This window comes from Schistocerca gregaria, unplaced genomic scaffold (assembly GCF_023897955.1).
Source record: "Schistocerca gregaria isolate iqSchGreg1 unplaced genomic scaffold, iqSchGreg1.2 ptg000659l, whole genome shotgun sequence".
In the NCBI taxonomy this organism is placed as follows: Eukaryota; Metazoa; Arthropoda; class Insecta; order Orthoptera; family Acrididae; genus Schistocerca; species Schistocerca gregaria.
Genome location: NW_026062043.1, coordinates 47905 through 68733, shown reverse-complemented (window position 1 = coordinate 68733; position 20829 = coordinate 47905). Strand labels below are relative to the sequence as shown.

General features: G+C 52.3%; 5 protein-coding genes across 8 annotated transcripts; 3 read left to right on the top strand and 2 right to left on the bottom strand.

Moving 5' to 3' along the window:
* Positions 1-51: 51 nt before the first annotated feature.
* On the top strand, positions 52-18158 carry LOC126318199 (RING finger protein 121-like). 3 transcript variants are annotated; one of them, XM_049993215.1, is made up of 3 exons: positions 52-433; positions 631-2020; positions 18134-18158. In XM_049993215.1, the coding sequence occupies exons 1-2, from the start codon at positions 223-225 to the stop codon at positions 1947-1949; spliced, it is 1530 nt and encodes a 509-aa protein (XP_049849172.1). In that variant the 5' UTR covers positions 52-222; the 3' UTR covers positions 1950-2020; positions 18134-18158. The 3 variants fall into 3 exon arrangements, with proteins under 3 accessions (XP_049849172.1, XP_049849174.1, XP_049849173.1); XM_049993217.1 differs by lacking the exons at positions 52-433; positions 631-2020 and adding an exon at positions 14182-15381; XM_049993216.1 differs by lacking the exons at positions 52-433; positions 631-2020 and adding an exon at positions 14184-15381 and having other exon boundaries at positions 18118-18158.
* Positions 4760-6418, top strand: LOC126318201 (dynactin subunit 2-B-like). Its single transcript, XM_049993218.1, has 5 exons — positions 4760-4795; positions 4874-4957; positions 5025-5118; positions 5189-5308; positions 5370-6418. Exons 1-5 carry the CDS (start codon positions 4775-4777, stop codon positions 6368-6370), a joined length of 1320 nt encoding a protein of 439 aa, XP_049849175.1. The 5' UTR covers positions 4760-4774; the 3' UTR covers positions 6371-6418.
* Positions 7269-9481, bottom strand: LOC126318198 (uncharacterized). The gene is made up of 2 exons (XM_049993214.1): positions 9387-9481; positions 7269-9309 (listed from the first exon to the last, which is right to left on the bottom strand). Exons 1-2 carry the CDS (start codon positions 9431-9433, stop codon positions 7344-7346), a joined length of 2013 nt encoding a protein of 670 aa, XP_049849171.1. The 5' UTR covers positions 9434-9481; the 3' UTR covers positions 7269-7343.
* LOC126318250 (uncharacterized) lies at positions 10559-12186 on the top strand. The gene is made up of 4 exons (XM_049993263.1): positions 10559-10680; positions 10751-10895; positions 11022-11167; positions 11241-12186. Exons 1-4 carry the CDS (start codon positions 10559-10561, stop codon positions 12124-12126), a joined length of 1299 nt encoding a protein of 432 aa, XP_049849220.1. The 3' UTR covers positions 12127-12186.
* On the bottom strand, positions 12189-13791 carry LOC126318202 (vacuole membrane protein 1 homolog). 2 transcript variants are annotated; one of them, XM_049993220.1, is made up of 3 exons: positions 13606-13791; positions 13315-13509; positions 12189-13221 (listed from the first exon to the last, which is right to left on the bottom strand). In XM_049993220.1, exons 1-3 carry the CDS (start codon positions 13621-13623, stop codon positions 12226-12228), a joined length of 1209 nt encoding a protein of 402 aa, XP_049849177.1. In that variant the 5' UTR covers positions 13624-13791; the 3' UTR covers positions 12189-12225. The 2 variants fall into 2 exon arrangements, with proteins under 2 accessions (XP_049849177.1, XP_049849176.1); XM_049993219.1 differs by having other exon boundaries at positions 13315-13514; positions 13606-13783.
* Positions 18159-20829: the final 2671 nt, after the last annotated feature.

The following is a 20829-nucleotide window of genomic DNA, read 5'->3' as shown; positions in this document are numbered from 1 at the left end:
ATAATCGGCTGAGTTTTGTCAAGAACCAAATAGTTCTTCCCTAATCTCCGACCACCACGAACATTCTAAAACGTTAAATTTTCTATGTATACATGGGATTACAAGACGATTTTACCAAACTATAGGCTAATTTCATACACAATTATGTGTCAATTAACTCATGATAAGCCAAACTTCATTTTTTGTGTTACTTCATTCTGTTGAGCGCTGACAATTGGTAAGATGATGCCTCCTCAAGTAAAATCAAGTGACAAAGCATGGAACAGCTTCTTTTTACCTCAAGCATGGGAAATATCTACTAGGCCCTGGTTGTACAAGCTGTCCCAGAAATATGGAAAAACCATAACGTTGAATAATGTTCCTTTTGAAGAACTTGAGACTATTATAAAAAAAGGTGTAAAAATCATATGGTTAATGGGCATATGGTCATTAGGTATGTTTGATAGACATGCATAAACTTCGTTTTTTTAGAAAAAAAGAAATGCCCTTTTTTCCTCTCTGATGTGGGATGTAAGGACATAATAGCGACGAGATTTGTTTCTGCATGTTTGCGTTGGTGTGCTATAAAACCTAGATATCTTTCTGAATAATGAAATTTTCTTATTGACTAAGTATGCCGTTTCCATTAAGGCAAATATGGCCTTCAATTTGACAGGACAAATCATGATTTGTTGAAAAACTATGGTCAAGTTCTTCCAGATTTTTGCGAAGAAGACATTATTGGTTCTCCCTTTGCAGTTACGAGCTACGATATCAATCCGGAGGTCGGTACACTCGAGGGGTTAACCAACTTAAAGAGAAAGCTAAATTCCAATGGTATTAAGCTTATGACAGATTTTGTACCCAACCACACAGCCGTCGATGCATCTTGGGTTACTCAAAATCCAGATTACTACGTGCGTGCGCCAAAGGACTTGCCACCCCCCTATTCGCCAGAATTGTTCACTCCATCTGGATTTGCATATGGAAATAGTGGATATGGTGCATGGCATGACACTCTTCAGCTGAATTATTGGAATTCCAACTTAAGGATAGCACAAATAGAGAATCTCCTAAAAGTCGCAGCTGTTTCTGACTATATCCGCTGTGATATGAGCCATCTCATTTTGAACCAAGTAATAGAGATAAATTGGGGGAAAATGCTTAAATCTTGGGGCTATTCTGCACCAAATAGCGAATTTTGGACAGATGCCATTAAAAATGTTAAGATTCGTTATCCAAATGTTCAATTTTTAGCCGAAGCGTATGACTCGTATCCAAAACAACTTCAGAAATTGGGATTTGACTTCACTTATGACAAGACGTTGTATGATTTGTTGGTTGTCGGACATCTGGATAACATTCGGAACTATATCAAACATACACCTATTGAGTATTTTTGGAAAACAGCGCATTTTGTTGAAAATCACGATGAACCTCGTGCGGCTGCTGTTTTCGGAGGTAACATGAGAGCCGACATGGCCGCTGTACTTTCCATGACGCTTCCAGGTATGCGTCTTTTCAATCAAGGGCAAGATTGCGGATATACGGCGAGGCTCGACATACACCTCAGGCGGTCCAAGCCAGAAACCGTCAATGAAGGCGTTCAAGACTTTTACAGATTGCTATATGAAATTATTTCAAGTAAAATATTTCACATTGGCAAATGGGTATACGTGGACATTTTGCCAAGTAGCAACTCCTGGAGACTCATTGCGTGGAAATGGTTCTTGTCAGGAAAAAGTGTGCTTGTGGTTGTCAACTATAGCGACAGCCAAGGCGAAGGTGCTATCATTCTAGAGGATGCACAACCGCTTTCACATAACTCCACAGATATTTACTTGAGGGAATTAATGTCTGGCATTGTTTATGAAAGGAACGTCCAGGAACTGAAAAATAGGGGCTTATATGTCGTCATACCCTGCTGGTCTTGTCAAGTATTCCAATATGAATCTTATTTATTGGTCTGACGTGAGCTTATAATTTTATCCGATTTTTAGAAATATATAACGGATTAGAATTTTTACTTGCAAAATATTCAGTTATATTCTTATCTGCTACATGATGATTTCTCGCGCTCTGTTAAATTGTGGAAAGCACCACGCTAATACGCAAACTAGATACCATAGAATGATTGTATGTTTGAATATACTCTAGTTTGTCAAATCTAATTAATACGAATCCCTAAACAATGTAATTTTAAGAACAAACAATTTTACAGCTCGCAACCGAGAAATGTCATGACTTTGGAGGATTTTTCTTCTCAGAGAGTATTTGATAATCGACCGTTCTCAAAACTTCTGTTCAGCTATATGATACTTCGGACATGCAGTCGACCATTGACATTTAAGTATGGTCAGAAATTCTTGGATTTTTGTAGCAAACTGGGATTAACGGGTATGTAAAAATTTAAAAATTACACTACCTTATTGGCTTGAATGTGGTAAACGTAATGATGCGCATAACACGCATGTGTATGAATGAACCTTCTGACATTTTTGTTGCGTTGAAGGACCCACTAATTGGGCTATCGGGAAGACATTTTACAAATATTTTGTGGCAGGTGAGACGCTAAATGACGTCCTGGAGGTTTCGAACACGTTGGGCCGAGAAAATATCAAAACCATAGTCGACTACAGTGTTGAGAGATGTGATGCGAAAAGTTGGTCGGTTGTAGACACACTAGTTGAATCAATTAAGTTTTGTCATAATAATCCCAACACCCCGTTCACATGTTTCAAGTGTACAGCCCTGGCTCCTGATCAAATACTCGACCGCATCAATAAAGTGCTGAGTTATTACGAGGAGCAGGTGGGTAAATCCGAGTGTTGGCTTGAGTTGATGCGACAAGGTGACTACGACCAGTGTCTGAAAAAGCTCTTAGAGCGCGGTACAAGCAATGCAGGAGGGTCAGCACCTCCTCCCTTGTCACAAGAAGAACTCGCGGAAGTGGAATTATTTGCGGCTAAATTGAAAAAACTTGCTGATACAGGCGCTAAGTATGACGTACCTTTGTTGGTTGATGCAGAACACTCTTTCTATCAAAAAACCATCCACTTCTTTTCTCTTTGTTTGATGAAACATTACAACAAAGAAAAGCCTATGATTTACAATACCTACCAGATGTATTTGAAGGAGGGTGTAAATGTGCTAAAATTACATTTGCAAATAGCAGAACAAGAAAATATACACTTTGGGGGAAAAATTGTTCGTGGAGGGTACATCGAGACTGAAACCAGATGCTGTAAGGAAAGAAATATTCCTTACCCTATTTTCGATAAGATTGAGCAAACTGCCCAGTCATATATGACCGGTGTTGACTTGGTTCTAAAATATATGAAAGAAAAACAAGAGTGTACTGGTTTAGTAGTTGCCACGCACAATGAAAGTTGTATCATTGATACATTGAATCTAATGGCAAAGTATGATATTAATTTTAACAGCTCTATTTACTTCGCACAGCTATATGGTATAAGCGATTACATTTCTTTGGCGTTGGCTCAAGCTAACTACAACGTTTGTAAGTATGTACCGTTTGGGCCGATATCGGAGGTTATACCTTACTTAATGAGAAGAGTTGAAGAAAATCAGGCCGTACTTGGAAACACGAATCCCGAGCAGATGCTATTAATGAAAGCAATCAAGTCCCGCTTAACTTTATCAGTGACACCTTTATCTAATCTTTGAGCCGTTCGAAAATAGAGTCTCACTAACATGGACAAATATGGTAGATGGTTCATTTGACTAATAAATAAATTTAGACAGCATGGTTACTGATCTAAAAATAGTATACAATTATTGACCAGTAATTTCTTTAATTCACTAGCCAAGTATCATAAATTTCAACTGTACTTTGTACCACAACTCCTATTTTTACTGCGAGTATTTCATTTTTGAGGGCATTGGACACGAACTGAATGAGTCTACGTATATCTTGTTGCCATGCTACCGAGTGCTTCGTGATGGCAACCATTCTAAAGTCTGGCTTAGGCGGGTTTTTTTTCGTCCAGTTTTTGCTCTGATTAGGCGTCCACACATTTAATAATATTCCTTCAAACGGCTGAGAATTTTTCCCATTCATGGCTGATATCGAGAGTTCTGATAATGCATACTGGAGTGAATTAAGTTCTGAATCGGATGACCGCAAAACAATGTATCCTTTTTTCCTTAAATGTTTGTATATTGTATATAGATCATAAGATTGTTCAGCTGCGACCAAGAAGTAATAAAGAGTATCTTCAAGGCTGAGAGGTTCATAATCTTGGTTTCGATAAAACAATGCAAGCTTGGCATTATCCACAAGATAGAGCGTTTCTTCGGGATACAGATACAAATGACCTTCGCACCTGTATCCCATAGTTCTTAAATGCTGCCCTCTTGAACACATGATTTTCACTTTGTCTGAATCTGTCCATTTCGCTTGCGTGAGTGCATGGCTTGTTAATCAAAAAAGTCAGCAGCATATTCACTTTTGTGTATCCACACAATTTTTCACATGCTGCCGTACAACTTAGTTCTTGTCGATTCTAGCTGCTTCGTTTTAAAGCGTTGAAGTCTTGCCTCCATAATATCCTTCCAGTTCTCAGGAAAGTCTTCATGTAGAGAGAATTTGAAAAATTGACCTTCTTTTGGGACCCTTTCTTTTGTCTGTGTAACCACCTTATCGTCTACATTCATCTCTGTGGAGAGCGAAAACAAAAAAAACTAAAAAATTTGTTCGAACTGATTGTATATATAATGTACTGCAACGGCAAATATTATTCTCTCGGCCAGGCTATTGCCTTCAGGTTCTTTTATGGCGTCAATGTCCAAAATTGTATTCTACTATCACGAGTTGTGAGCCTTCAAGCAGCCTCCTGCATCAAATCCCTTAATAACCCTTTTTTTTTTACAGAAGTCCCACGAAATATATGAAATACCAAACGTATTAAATGAATGCTCTGAAACTGAGAGTCACTTGTATCTGACAGGTCCACGTGTATGCATGCAATTAGAATGCATTCATTTTTTTAGTCGGCCTCATTCTTATTGTATCTGCCTTAAAGGTCACAGATGATGGCAGTATTATTACATCGCAGGTAGCTCCTGAAAGTTCCTTCGGCCTTTTCGAAAATGCACATATAGACTATAAAAGGCAAGGTTGTAAATGCAGTGAAATTCCTACCCTAAACAGTTGTTTAGCAGAGAGAACTAACATTGAAATGTGCAGATTTTTCAGATTCCATTTCCAATAGAAGAAAAACTCATATTGGCATATACGAAATACTCAATAAAAAAAAAAATTTGGAGAGTTCTAGTTTGAAGAATTTTGTACAAAACGAAGTTCAAGGTACAAACAAAAGTTTTTTTGTTTATTTTTAACCAATTTTCTTATAAGTTATTTTGAAAAGATGAAACGACACTACAGCGTTACCATCGACTTCGCGCCGAAGTCAGTGAGTTTATTGACCAACTTCGTTCTGAGCGAGACAACGCGTCATCAGTTACACAGTCTCCCAGTGAGTCTCAGAAGAATGTCCAGCCAATGGATTTGGCCTCTATCACAGACACCATGTTTCAACTTCAATCCGATCTTTTGGCGGAGGCTAGAAAAACGGGGATTACTATGGACTCGCTTTTAGACGATTCGTCTTTGTCGCAATCTTTTGTGCAAACAGATCTTACTAAGCAGCTGATACAAAAAATTCACACATTTTCAGATGCTTTGTGTAGTTCAACGGTTACCTGCCAAAATTCAGAATTTGCGAATGAATCTGATATGATTCAGTACGAGTTGTATTTGCGCAAGGACACAAGCAAACAAATTAAGCTGGCAAAGTTAGCTGATTTAGAGCAGCGATTATCTGATCTCGAGCATGTGGTCTACGGAAGTCAAAATCCGATTCACTCGAGAGCTGAACACAAATTTGGAAAAAAAAGTTTAGTCGAGTTTGTGGAGGAATTAAGTGCAAAAGTAGATCTGTTAGACGACCAAACGATTGATCGGCTTTTAGACCGACTTTCTGTTTTGAGGGAGTCTTATGCATGCGTGAAGGCGCTGGATGATGAGCGGGAGGCCTCGGACAAATGGGGTGTAGAAAAAACTCAGGTCGGCAAGTTATTCAAGTCGTTGGATCAGGTGAATGAAATCTCCTCTCAGCTTTCTTTCACGATCAAGCGGTTGAGGCAGTTGAGGAGCCTTCATGAAGGGGTGTCTGAGCACAGTCGACAAATACAGAGTATTCGGCTGGGACAAGTAGAAATAGGGAGGACAATTAAAAAAAATGGATTGGCGTTGTCTCAGTTAGAGGAGTGCCTATCAAGAAGCATGAAAACGATAGAAGGAAATTTACAGATCGTCGAAGGTCGAATATCTCAGATAAGCTATCAGCTAGCAAGAAGGGATAGGTAGGCAGAGAAAAGGATAACTTTAAATAAAAGCTTACGTGTCACGGATAAAACTGGTCCATTGCGCGTGAATTGAAACAGATTTATATATACATCTGTAGTACAAAAGGTGTTAGTACCACACAGCTTTCTGTGTTGGCTCATTTTTTAGATTCCATTGACTGCGATTTTCGTAACTATTAATCGGTCAAGGTTTCCCAATTCATATTCTACGGGGGAAATGTCATAGGCCTTCATGGTACGAGGTAAGTTGCATAGGGCTCTATATGCCTGTGACTCGATGGATATGGGGTCTGCTTGTACTAGGTTGTGGGCATTGATTAGATCTTCGTGGGTGGCGTTGAACATGGCGATTATCAACGAGGTTTGTTCGGGTTTGAACGCAAAGAATTCGTGGGTGTCGCGCACCTGAGGTTCTGTGGTCAGCGAAGAGAAAATGGCTGCAATGGTTTGAGAGAGCTGGAGCGTACGGAGGATTTGTGGGACAGGGCCATGACCAGCTTGTGGTTGATCTCGTCGACAGGGCCATATTTTTTCGCCCTACCGTACAGAACTTTGTTGGCGGCCGCGTGAATTTGGAGTTTTGAGAGGATCTAGAGGGGTGTGCGAGAGAGAGAAGTCGAATTAGAGAAGTGTGTTTGAAACGAGGGTTTGATGATGTACGGCTGCTTTTTTTTTTTCGTACGCATGCCGTCGACAGAAGTTTCAGGGGAGAATTGGGTAAATGAGAAAGTTCGTGGAGGGCTGGGAGCAGGTTTTTGACGTTTTTATAAGGGAGGAGCGTGAGCGTGTCATTGGGGAACAATTCGAAGGTGAGTGTGGTTGCATGTGGGAGTTGCATCGCGGGGACGCGAGGTGTGCGAAAATGGCTTGGGGTGTCGAAGACGAGAGGGTGGGGTGTGTGGGTACAGAGATGGTTTTTGGTACATTTATTTAGGGGGGAAAAAAAAATAAAAACCGGAAGAAGGGGGGGGATGTTAGAAGGGTCTAGAGACTAGGTGGGGGACGGGGCGAGTGGAGTAGTGCTGAAGGAGCAATTTGGCTTTGTTGGCGATATTTTCTGGGGTGAATCCGAATCTTTCGTAGAGTTTAGAGGAGGGGGCGGAGGCGCCGAAGTGGTTGATGCCGATAGAGGCGTGAGCATATCGCTCCCACCCGATGGGCGTGCCGGCTTCTATGGACAGGACGGGGACGTTTGGTGGGAACACGTGTTCACGGTACGATTGGTCTTGGTCTTCGAAGAGTTCCCAAGAGGGGAAGGAGACGACGCGGACGCGAGTGTCTTGAAGGTGGTTGACGGCTTTGAGGGCGATTTCAACTTCGGAGCCGGTGGCGACGAGGATGAGTTGAGGAGAAGACACGTCGTTGAGCGCGTACGCGCCGTGAAGGAGGCCGTCAATGGAGGAGCCTTGGTTTTGAGGCAGGTTCTGGCGAGACAGGGCGAAGGCGACTGGCCTGTCTGTACGCCGAATGGCGGCGATGTATGCGGCGGTGGTTTCTGTACCGTCGGAGGGTCGAATGAACACAAGATGGGGTGTCATGCGACAAATCATGAATTTTTCGACAGGTTGGTGGGTGGGCCCATCTTCTCCCAGGCCTATGGAGTCGTGGGTGAATATGTGGAGGGTGCGGATGTGGGATTCCGCGGACAGAGTCAGTGGGGGGAGGCAGTATCCGAGGAAGTTTAGGAAGGTCGATCCGTATGGGATGATTCCGTTATAGGTGGCGAGTCCGTTCAGAATGGACATCATGGCATGTTCGCGAACACCGAAGTGAACGTTTCTTCCTTCTGGGCTGTTTTTTTGGAAAGGAGCGTAGTCTTTCAAGTAGGTGAAGGTTGATGGGTTTAAATCGGCAGAACCGCCAAATATTTCGGGCAGGACCTTGCTCAAGGCGTTGATGCAATCCCCGCTGGCCTTTCTCGTTGAGACGGAGGGACCGCCCACTTTGTAGTCTGTTGGCAAGACTTTTTCCCAGCCGTCTGGCAGCTTCTTCGACATTCGCCTTTCGAATTCCTCGGCGAGATCCGGATGCGCCTTGCGGTACGACTCGAACGCCTCGTTCCATTTTTGCTCGCAATCCCTCCCTTGCTCCGTGCGGTCCCACGCCTCGTACACGTGGTTTGGTACTGCGAAGTATTTTTCCGGATCCATTCCGAATTTTTTCTTCACGTTCTTCAATTCCTCCTCCCCTAGGGGCGAGCCGTGCACCTTCTCGGTGCCGCGCTTCGAGGACCCGTACCCTATCGTGGTTTTGACCGCGATGAGCGATGGCTTGTCGCTCGTCTCTCTTGCGACTTGAATTGCCTTTCGAAATTTGTCCAGGTCCTCGTCTCCGTCGTCCACGTACTGCGTGTGCCACCCGTAGCTCTCGTACCTCTTCATGACGTCTTCCGTGAAGGACAGGTCCGTGTGACCGTCGATCGTCACGTAGTTCTGGTCGTAGATCAGAATCAGCTTTCCCAGGCCCAAGTGCCCGGCCAGAGAGCTCGCCTCGGACGCCACGCCCTCCTGCATGCACCCGTCGCCGCAAACGACGTAGGTGTAATTGTCCACGATGGTGTGTCCGGGCCTGTTGTACACCGCGGACAAATGTCTCTCGGCCATCGCCAGCCCAACGCCGTTGGCCACCCCCTGACCCAGCGGGCCCGTCGTCATCTCGATGCCCGGGTTCTCGCTCTCGGGGTGCCCGCACGCCGGCGAGTCCAACTGGCGAAAGCTCTTCAACACGTCCATGCTCCAAAACTCGTTCCCAGTTAGGTGCATACACGCATATTGCAATGCACACGCGTGTCCATTCGATAACACAAAACGGTCTCTGTTTTGCCACTCCGGGTTCTTCGGGTTGTACTTCATCACCTCGGCGAACAGCACGTACGCTATGGGGGCCAAACCCATCGGCGCCCCGGGGTGTCCACTGTTCGCCTTCTGCACCATATCAGCGCTTTTCAAAACGGTTAATTTCGAAAAAAATTTTTTTTTTTTCGGGGTGCGACCGACTTCGCTGAACCAACCACGTACCACAAAATGCGCAACGTGTTGATGCTCTCTCGCTCTTTCGAATTCATGGTCCGTTGGCAGCCTCTCAAATACTCAACCAAAAGAAAACTAAAACTGTTTTGGTCTCGCCCTTTTTTTTTTTTTTTTTTTAACGCCTTCGAAAAATCTCTGCGTAGAGCCGCACGCGCGATCTAGGTCTCCTCGTCGCAAGGGCCGGCCGAACTCCCGTCCGAAACGCGCTCCGGCCGAAACCGCGCCGGCCAGAACCGGCCGCTCCGCTCTGTCGCGCACTGCGCTCGAACTTCCCCCCTCCCCCTTCCCCCGAACGCGCCAAACGCATCGCTTTTGCGCGCGCGCGCACTTGCGCAGAGCGATTTGGGGCCTTCTCGGCGCCCTCTTGCGCTCACTCCTCTTCTTCCGAACTCGCGTCCTCGAAGCACGCCTCCAACCAGTCCTTTTTCATGCAACACTTTTTGTATTTCAACCTGCTCCCGCAATAACATGGCCGATTCCTGCCTGGATTCTTTCTCGCGCCGCTCAAGGGCCTCTCACTCGGCGCGACCTCAGACGGGGAATCCGGCACGATTCGAGAAAACTGGGGCGCGCTCGAACCCTCGTGGACCTGGCTCGTCCACGCTCTCTCGAAATCGGCCATCGTCAGCGTGCCGGCCAGCCTCTCTCCCCCCTCGTTGAACACGCTGTAGGCGCTGGGCGCCGTTCGAACGGGACGCCGCGCGAGAGCAACACAAAACACAGGTCAGCGCTTTCAAGTCCTCCAAATGGGTCCGACGAAGGCGCACTCCCGCCACCGCGAAAAGCACCGATACCTGGGCCCCCTCTCTCTGGTCTTCGTGTTGAGGAACATGCCGACTATGGCGGAGACCATGAAATAGACGCGCCCAAATCCGATCCAAACGAAAACCTTAAAGCACAGCACCCAAAGCGCCGCAAAAAGGACCCTCTTCAGACCGAACCGACGCGCCATCGCGGAGTAGAAGCACGCGGCCCGCTGCGTACAACGAAGGCGCGCCGTGACCGCACAGACCGGTCGCGCGCGAGAAAATGGGCCCCCAGCGCCCACGAGAAGATCGCTCGTGAACTAAAAAAAAAAAATTTATTCGGTTGTAGCAAAAAAAAAAAAAAAGAATTCTGTATCGCTCGATTTAATTCCAACATTCGTGCTATGAGCGCCGATGTGGAGCACCCTTCTGTCGTGGGCGCAGCTGCTGTTCACCGCGGTGATCTTGCTGGGTGAATACCTGTGCAGGAGCCTAATCATCCTGTTCAGATGCACGCCCACTAGAAGCGTAGTCAGGTGCGCGCGCTCGAAACGAGCACTCGCTCAGAGCTTGATTGTACTGCTTCGCTCACACAAAACGCTCAAGATATTTTCGAGAATTTCCATTGGTCAGCGCACTCATTGGATCGACTCGACACTTCAAGAGCGCCTTGGAGCTTATCGAGTCTAGTGGCTACTCTTGCCAGAGGCACTACGCGAAAACGGAGGATGGCTGGTACCTTTGTCTCCACGTTCGTACCTCTTTTTTTTTTTTTTTTTTTTGACGTGAGCGAAGTTGCGCACGAAGAGAGAGGGCCTCTTGCGCGTGCGCCGTACTCACAACTGATCTGAACTTTTGGCGTGGTGCGGTCAAAAAGCACATCTGTCCGAACTCGGCAGAGGGCGTCAGCAACGCCAAAAAGCCCGTCGTGCTGATCATGCACGGCTTCATGCAGTCTTCCGAGGCGTGGCTGGTTCGCGGAGACCCCTCGCACTCGCTCCCGTTCATTTTGTCCAGCAAAGGGTACGTTCGAGCGCTCGTCGCGGCGAGCACGTCTTCGGACGCGCCTCACTCACCCTCCTCTGTCTGCGCGAAGCTTTGACGTTTGGCTTGGAAACAACCGAGGAAACACTTACTCGCACAAGAACCAGTTCTACAAACCCTACGAGACGAAGTACTGGGACTTCTCCATCGACGAGCTCGCTTCGATCGACTTGCCGGCCATGATTCACTACGTTCTCAAGTACACCGGCGCAGAAAAGCTCAGTTACATCGGGTTCTCCCAGGGAAGCGCGCAGGCGTTCGCGTCGTTCTCGCTAAACCGAGACCTGGCAAAAAAAATCAGCCTGTTCGTCGCCTTGGCGCCCACCACCAAGGTCAGGGGGATCAGCCACAGGTTCCTCAAGACGCTCATCAACGTCAAGCCGGAGATATTTTTCACGCTGTTCGGGAGAAAGGCGCTGATTTCGTCCTTCTTCTTTTGGCGAGGCGTCCTGTCGGAGCGGTGCTTCGTCTGGCTCATCGACAAGCTCAACTACCTCATATTCGGATGGACGATGAAAAGACTCTGCCACGAAGAAAAGGCAATCTTGTACAACCACCTCTACTCCTACACCTCCGTGAAGGTCGCCGTCCACTGGTTCCAAATCCAACAGGCAAACCAGTTCCAGATGTACGACGACGCCCAGCGCAGGCGCAACCGAAGCGACTACCAGGCGTACTTCATCCCCGTCTACGACCTCAGGCTGATAGAGTGTCCCGTGGCGCTGTTCTACGGCGGGTCGGACACGCTGCCAAATTTCAACAGCCTCTTGGACGAGCTGGTCCCCATTTACATCAACAAGGTCAGCGAGTACGAGCACCTGTGCTTCATGTGGGGCAAGCAGTCTCACGAAACGATTTTCGTGGATATCGTCGACTTGCTCAAAAAATATAACTCCCCATCGCCTCCTCCCGCCGCGACTCCTGACGGCAAGACGTAGGACCGTCCCGGCTCCGAGGTCTGTAGCGAACTCTGCGTGCCGATCGACGGCGCCCGGCCGTTCTTGCCAGATCGGTCTAACCTCTTTTTTTTTTTATTGTTATTTTTGCCTCTTGTTTTCGGGGTTTGTCTTCAAAATTCGTTTCTCCTCGTCCTGCTTGGCCAGATACTCCTGAACGGTGGAATTGATCGTTGACGTCAAAAAGTACATGATCGTAACCCAGATAAAAACGCTCCACACCAATTTGAACCGTCCACCGGATGAGGCCTGGACGGTTTTTTTCAGCGCGCCGTCGCCAGACTGGGGCTGGTAGTACTGCTCGCGGAACTGGTCGAAGGCGGCTCTGACGCGGCCGCCCACGCAGGGGGCGCTTCGGTCGACGAGTCGGACCAACGAGGTCAGCCGGTTCATGTCAAAGACCACAATCACAAAAACGGTCTGTATAGACATTTTGATGACGGCCTTGCCCAAAAAGGTCGCGAAAAAGAACACTCTGAAGGGAATCAGCATGTGTCCGCACGTCAGTCCCGCCAAATCGAAGAACGGGTTGGGGACGGAGGCGAACAACAAGATGCCCCAGAAGCCGATCTTTTTGAGTCGCGAGGTCGCGTATTGGCGCAGCTTCGAATAGCGACCGCGGAGCGCGTCAAGGGGGCCGGACAGCAATGAAGCGCCGGGCTTGAGAGAGGGAGCCGAGTCGTCCTTGCTCGGCGGGCCGTGAGGTCCCTCGATGCTGTCTTCCGTTTCTCTTAGTCTGTCCTGCGCCATTTTGGAGGCTCTCGCGATGAAGTACGGGGGTAGCTCTCCGATGACCGTGCCGAGGCCCCAAAAGAAGGCCTCGAAAATGACCATGCTCCAAATTGAAAAGAATGACGGGGCTTCCGCGCCGCGCGTCGTGCAGGTGAACGCATCGGGCCCGTATCGGTCGAAGATGACGCTTTGGCACTCGGTCGCGGCGAGAGTGGTCCTGGCTATGAACGGGCCCAGGTAGAGGACGAACGTGTGCAGTCCGGTCCCGACTCCGAACGAGCTCAAGAAGCCCAAGAAGACCCACCAGGTCAGAATGCGCAAGGCGGTCCAGGCGGTTCGGAAGTGCTAGAGAGCGCGTCAACGGGCGGTGTCAGAGTTTCGGGGGGTCGCGCGCTCAAGAGGGGGGCGGTGCCGAGTGGCGCGAGTTCGTTGACGTACCAGTTGATAGGTCCAATTTGTGTAAATGCCGGTGAAAAACGAGCAAATTAGCACAAGAATTAGCAACAGCTTTTTTTTGTGGTGCTGCATTTGAGTCGCCAGCCACTGGACGTGTCCTCGCAAGATGATCGAGAGGTAGTAGAGCGTATCAACTGGGTGTCGAAACAGCGTCAGGGTTCGCCGCACGTGGCGGTGCTGCGCTTTAGTGTCGGGGATGGCGTTTGAGTAACAATATTTCTGACGTGTCAGCAAAGAGGGGGCGAGCGGGACGGCACGGCGCGACGCGCGTACCTTCAGGTTTTCCCTCATTTTTCGCGTAACGGTTTCGGCAGCATTCGGCGGTGGGCATGTTTTCTAGCTGGAGCACGGAGGGGGGGGGATCCGACAAGTTAGGGTGAACCCGCGGGCGAGAAGGGGGGGATGAGGCACCAGATGCACGCCAACGTGAGGTAAAATAAAATTTGGTCGCTTCGTGTGTGAGTGTGTAATGGCGAGAAAGAGGGCCAAAGAAGAGGAAGTTCGACGGGGTCGAATTGCTAATATTTTTTTTTAATATACAAGAGAAGGGAGCGGAGTTTGGTCGTTTTTTAGAGAGAGAGAGAGAGAGAGAGGCCAGAGAGATGCATACACATTAGGTTTATATGCGTGTGGGTTTCTTTCTTTTGAGGGGCGGCGGAGTCTTTGCGCCATGTGGCGGTTGCAGTTGGTTATTCCGTCCTCGCTTGCCGGGGGGGTTTCGCGAGCTTTTTCCTAGAGTGGGGGGGGGGGGAATTGCTTCTCCTTCGCCGCGGATCGAGGTCCCTCTCCTTCCTTCGTTTTCTCGTTTAAAAAAAAAAAAAGCATTTCTTCGTCGTGGTCCTCAGTCGTATTCTCTCGAGAATTTTTTTCTGTTTCAGCTTCTCTCGCACACATCCCTCGCAGCCGCCCCCAGATGAACAATAACGCAGAGGCGAGCAACAATGCTGCTCCGAACGACATAAGCGGATCGCTTTTTTTCGTGCTCACCGCGTTTCTCATGGCGTACCAGATTGGCATCTACTATTGGAGGACCTACGCGTTTCAGAGCTACAGGTCCTTCTCGTTTTTGGGTTTCGCGCTCATACCGCTGACTATAGCCATCATTCACAAAATTTGGTTCTTCGTCCTCAGCTGGGCCTTCTTCTTTCCCATTTTCTTGCAACTTTTTAGGTATAGTCGAGAACGGCCGGTTCAACCCGAGACCCCAAAAAAGATCTATTGGATTTTCTACCAGATCTACTACTTTACGCTGTACCTCACCTTTTTGGGCGCCATAGTCACCATCCCGTCGCTTCTCTTTTCGCTCAAGTTCAACTACTTCACGACGCTGGGGTTCCACATGCTTTTCTACGGCGTCTATTACGGCCTCATCAACCGGGACTTGGCGAACTTGTCGACGAACCGACTCGCCTCTTCTATGGGGTTTTGCCAGGATTCAAGCAGTTTGGACGTTCGCACGCCGGTTAAGGACATGTGCCTCATTTGTCGCGCGTCTTTCTCCCCCACCGACGAGTCGTTCTCTCGCTTGGCGTCGAGCCAGGGAGACGCTTCCGAGCACAGGCTGTTCGGCATCCCCGGACTTGCTGTCATCCGTCGGTACGGCAGCGAATTCCTCTCGCGCGCGATCAATTCCAGCCAAGAAATGAGCCGAAAAGTCGTCCTCAACTGCGGCGACGAATTTCACGAATTCTGCATACGTGGCTGGCTCATCGTCGGCAAGCGAGAGACCTGTCCGTACTGCCTGGAGAAGGTCACGCTGCGCTCGATCTTCTCGTCCCCGTGGGACGAGACGATCCTCTGGTCGGAGATCCTCAACTCCCTGCGGTACCTGCTCGTGTGGTACCCGCTCACCTTCGTGCTCATGGGCGTGCTCATCAGGATCTTCGGATAGGGGGCGCGCGCGTCGATTGGCCGCGGCGGGGTCGGGACGCTACGCGCAAAAAAAAAGAAAAAAAAAAGCGGCCATGTCTGGAAAAGGCGTTTGTGGAGGGTCTGAGGACGGAGGGGTACGTGTTCGTGCACGGAATAAAGCGGGGTGGAGCGACGCACGTTTTTTGGTTTTATTTTCTCTTGGTTCGGCGCGCGCGTGCGCGGCTCCGCCCTATCCGGAGCGTCGTCCGCGGGCGAGAAGGGCGCTTCAAAAAAAAAAAAAAAAAAAAAAAAAAAATTGGTTGACGCGAGGGGCTAAGCTAGGGACATGACGCGAGTCGCGAAGGAGGAAATGGCGCGCGGAAGGTCGGCGGAGGAGTCGGCGCGGTCGTCCCGAGCGGATTCGGGCGGCGGGTTGGACGGAGCCGGCGGGGCCGCGAGGGGGAGCGATTCGAAGGTGCGGGCGAGCGCGCGGCCGTGGGCCCTGATGTCTTGGAGGAGGAGCGGTGGGCGGTCGCTGGGAGAGCGCGCGAGCGAGAGGTCGAGAAGGAGGTTGAGTGTGTGCGCGAGTTGCGCGTGGAGAGTGTATGGAAAGGCGTAGAAGTGCGCGGAGGGTTGGAGGTCGGCGGTGAAGAAGGAGCGCGAGACGGACTGCCAGACGTGGTCGAGCTGCGCGGGAGAGAGGTGTTGGGAGAGGGGGGAGGAGAGGAGGGCGGAGAGGGCCTCGAGGGCGTGGGTTTTGAGTTTGTCGTTCGGTGTGTGGGCGGAGACGGAGGTGAGTGTGTGTAAAATTTTGTGTACGAGGTGTGTGGGGACGGAGTGAGAGTGGAGGAGAAGGGGGGAGCGCAGGATGAGTCTGGAGAGGGCGCAGCAGGCGTTCCAGGCGACTTTTGGGGCGCGTGAGTCGAGGTGGGAGACGAGGGTCGCGAGGGTGAGTTCGAGGAGTGAGGAGGAGGAGGGAGGGGGGGGAGAGTGGAGGGGGAGACAGAGGAGGATGCCGAGGGTGCGGAGGGCGTTTGACTTGACTTTGTCGTGGTCTTTGCAGGAGGAGAGAGCTGCGTTGGATAGGGTGTGGAGGGTGGGGGGGGGTAGGAGGGGAGAGGGGGAGGAGAGGAGGGAGTTGCAGAAGTTGGAGAGAGTCCAGGAGGCGCGGATGCGGACGGAGAGGGTTTTGTCGCGGAGAGAGTCGACGACGGTGGAGAGGGCGAGGAGGGAGGTAGTGGGGGAGGATTGGAGAGAGGAGAGGAGAAGGGGGGTGGACCCGAGGGCGAGGAGGGCGCAGGAGCGGACGTGGGAGACGGGGTCGCGGGAGGCGGTTGTGAGGAGGGAGAGGCAGTGAGAGAGGAGGTGTTGGGTGAGGGAGGGGGTTGGGAGGTGCTGGAGGGCGGAGCAGGCGGAGGTACGGGAGGTGGGAGAGGCGTCAAGGAGGGCGAGGTCGAGGAGGCGGGAGGAGAGTAGGTCGGTCCAGAGGGTGCGGGAATGGAGGTGGGAGAGAGTGCGGGAGTCGGAGGCGATGTGGGAGAGGAGGTCGAAGAGGGAGGCGCGAGAAGAGGGGTCGGAGGGGGGGTTGGAGGAGAGGAGGTAGAGTTGGCGAGAGAGGCGAGGCCAGAGCAGATGGAAGAGCGTTTGGTCGAGGGAGAGGAGGGAGGAGTATAGGTGGAGGAGGAGGACGTGTTGTTGGGTTGGTGGTGGGTCTAGGAGAGCGGGGAGGGAAGAGAGGAGGGAGGGAAGTTTGTGTGTGAGGACGGGGGATTTGGAGCGGAGGAGAGAGGTGAGGCAGTGGAGAGAGGCGAGGAGCAGTGGTTGGTCGTGGTGTGGCGGTTGATGTAGTTGGAGGAGGAGAGAGTCGATGAGGGAGGGGTGAAGGAGGGAGGGAGGGAGTTGTTGGAAGAGGACGGAGGTGAGTTTGAAGAGCGAGGTGAGGGAGTTGGCGTGTGGAGGAGAGGAGAGGAGTTGAGAGACAGAGAGCTGAACGTGGGAGATGATGGAGGTGATTCTCGAAGATAGAGAGAGGTGGGAGTTAAATGCAGATTGTCGATCGGTGGGGAAAAAAAAAAGTTGTGACAGAAAGTTTTTTTTGTGCTTAAATAGTTTAGAGATGGTCTTACAGGCCGCGTCTCGGACTTGTTGGACGGAGTCATGCGCAAGTACATGGCAGAGCGATAGGGAGTCGGCGGCCTGAGGGAGAAGGAGTCCCCAGAGGGGGACGAGTTCCATGGGACAGACGCGATTCATGGATTGGAGGCAGTTCAGAGAGTGAAATCGGATTTTCCAGGTTTCCGTTGCGGGGGGGAGTGGATTTTTTGTCCTCCAGGGGTCGTAGACGAGCTGGCAGAGTCCCGAGACGAGGCTGGGGAGTTCGTCGCTGAGAGCGGCTTTGCCGCGGATGGCGTGGCTCATCGCGCGAAGGAGGGAGGAGAGAACGGAAGAGGTTGGCCGAGTGGAGAGGAGGTGGTAGAATTCGATGGCGAGCGTCTTCCAGAGCCGGTCGGCCCCTTGCTTGACGGCCGCGGTCTTGTGGTCCAGGAAGAGGTTGCCCAGGCAGTCGAGGGCGAGCGCTTGGGAGGCGTCCCGACGACTCGCCAGGGGGGCCAGGAGCGAGAGCAGCTCGGAAAGGAGGCGTGAGTCCAGGAGACGAGCGTTTTTGAAGAGAACGAGTCCCAGGGCTCGAAGGGAGAGCTGGCTCGCATCGGCGCCGCGAGGGGACAGGCGCTCGACGAGGTCGGAGAGGGCCCCCGGCGACAGCTCGACGGCGCCGCCGAGCTCGTAGAGCTCGATGACGGCGCGGGCGAGGTCGTCCGCGAGGAGCCCGGAGAACGGAGCTTGAGCCGCGGAGAGCGGGTCGAGTTCGAGGAGAGTCCCCTCCATGGCGGGGGCGCCGGACCCGCGTAGAGAGAGAGAGAGAGAGGTCCGCAGAGAAAACTGAGAGGAGAAGGGGAAAAAAAAAAAAAAAGTACCAAAAAAGAGGGGGAGGAAAAAAAAAAAAAAAAGTTCCACGGAGAAAGGCGCGCCGCTCTCACTTAGGACGCAAGGCGAAGCCGCCGTCGGCGACGAAGTGGCGGGAGGCGTCAAAGAGCTGATCGACGAGGCTCCTGCCGTCGTCCCCGGAGGTGGGGAGCGTTCGAAGGGGATCGTCGCGCGCCGAGGGACCACCCAAAGGGCGCCTGGGGGGGTCCCTGAGGGGGCTCCCTGGGGGGTTGCCCAGGGGGTTGCCCAGGGGGTTGCCCAGGGGGTTGCCTAGGGGGTTGCCTAGGGGGCTCCCTGGGGGGTTGCCCAGGGGGTTGCCCAGGGGGTTGCCCAGGGGGTTGCCCAGGGGGTTGCCTAGGGGGGGGTTCCCGACGCGGTTCCTTAGGGGGCTCGGGAAGGGCGGCGGGGGGTACAGGTTGGGGAGCGGGGAAAACGGCGCCGCCGAGCGGAAGTCGAAGGCGGGGGGCGGGTCGGCCCTTTTCGGGGGGGGATCCGGCTTCGCCCTGGGCTTGTAAACGAGCGTTCTGCGCGAGAACTTCGAGGGCGCGGGAGGAGAGTCCGACTTGCAGGAGGCGGGCTCGTCCGCGACGGGACGCTCTTCTTCCGCGCGAAGGGACCTGTTGTCTTGAGGAGGTGGCCTTTGCACGACCACCTCGTCGCGACGCCTGCTCGCGCGGGGCCTCTGCACGGGCGAGGCCTCCTCGGCGCCGCGTCGGTCCCGCTCGGGCCACTTGCGGCTCCGCGACAAATTCAGCACCGAATTGTGCAATACCGAAATGCCACGCAAATTCGGACACAAACTGTCAAGCCCGCACCCCCCCAAACTGGGACGGTCCAAAAGCAGGTCCAAGCGCGTCTCCGTGATCCCTATGACGGTGGCTCGCTGTCCGAACACCCCCGGACCAAACCCCGCCGCATACGCGACGCGGTCGCCCAGCGCGAACCCCTTGCAGCCCGCCACGTCGCGATAGCTGTCAAACCCAACTTCGAGCGCGCGTAACGGGGGACAAACCTCCGACGGCAACAACACCAGCTCCTCCTCCGACAACTCGCCGCTCTCCTCCTCCAACCCACTCGTCCACGACACCAAACTCGACACCGACTCCGGGTTCATCGACACCTTGTTCAGTGGCACCTGAATCGACGAAAACGCCGGGTGCCTCTCGTACCACGCTCTAAACCTCTTGTATAGACGATCCGTCAGCGGAAACGGCGACGCCCTCCTCGACGACGACCCCAACGACTCCTGTCCCTCCCCCAAAACCCCCTCCTCCACCACCCCGTTCGCCCCTGACCCCTCCTCCTCCTCCACCACCTTCGATAACAACAACTCCTCCTCCTCCTCCTCCCCCCTCCTCTGCACCCTCTTCGCCACCTGGTCCCTCTCCAACCACTCCCTCGACCCCGCCAACACCTCCAACCACGCCCTCCTCCTCGCCCCCGCGCCCTCCGCCACCCCCCTCCCGCCCTCCAACTCCCTCAACCTCCTCTCCAACTGGTGCGCCGCGTACACCTTCGCGCTCTCCGCCTCCTCCAAAAACTCCACCACCTCCGGAAACATCTCCACGTACTCCCTCAACAACCCCAACATCTTCGCCGAGTACTGCCACCTCTTCCTCACCTGACCCGACGCGTCGCTCACCCCTATCCTCCTCACGTAGCACAACGACCGGTAGTGTACCGACATCAAATTCAACCCAAAATCGCACGACCCCGGACGCAACCTCACCGACGACGCTATCCGACTCAGCGTCGCATTCCGCACCCCCATCCTCTTCGCCAACGAGTGCTGGTACAACCAATTCTCCCTCACCCTCACCACCCCCATCTCCCCCGGACCCAACCCCACCTCCGACCTCAACCTCACCACCACCCTCCCATCCTCCAACCTCGACTCCACCACCCCCACGCGCCCAAAACCACTCCCCTGCCTCATGCACAACACCTGCGACTCCACCGCGCACCGACCCACCGCCCCCACCCCCACCTCCACAAACCTCGCGTCCTGTCCTATCGGGTGCTCCGTCAACACCAACTGGTACGGCACCACCGCCTCCTCCCTCGACCAACGCTTCACCACCCCCCCCGTCTTCAACCGCGTCACCCCCTGCAAATACCTCACCCTCACCAAACACCTCACCTCCCCCACGCTCACCGCCTTCGTCACCCTGCACGTCCTCTGAATGCTCCTCACGTCCTCCAACCACTCCTGACTCACCTGCTCCGGAAACGGCACGAACGTCCCGTCCCCCCTCCACGCCCCCTGCTGACTCGTCACCGCCACCACGCACGCCTCCTTGTGATACGGCCACACGTAACACACCCCAGACAACAACATCCTCGCCACCGACCCCATGTTCAAACTCTCCCTCTGGCCCGACGACCCCCCCTCGAACTCTATCCTCCTCTCCGCCGACAACTCCGGCCCCGTCCTGTTCCCCCACCCCTCCGCGTGCAACTCCAACACCAACGACGGGTACTGACTCTTCGAGCAAAAAATGTTCGTCTGGTTCGCCTGCAACGCCGCCTGGATCGGTATCGACGTCATCGTCGGCATCGTCGGCAACTTCCGCGCCGCCCCCGACGCGCGACCCGCGAAAAAACTGTTCAACACCCTAAACCCCGCCCTCAACTCGTGCCACATCCTCTCGTCCTCCACCT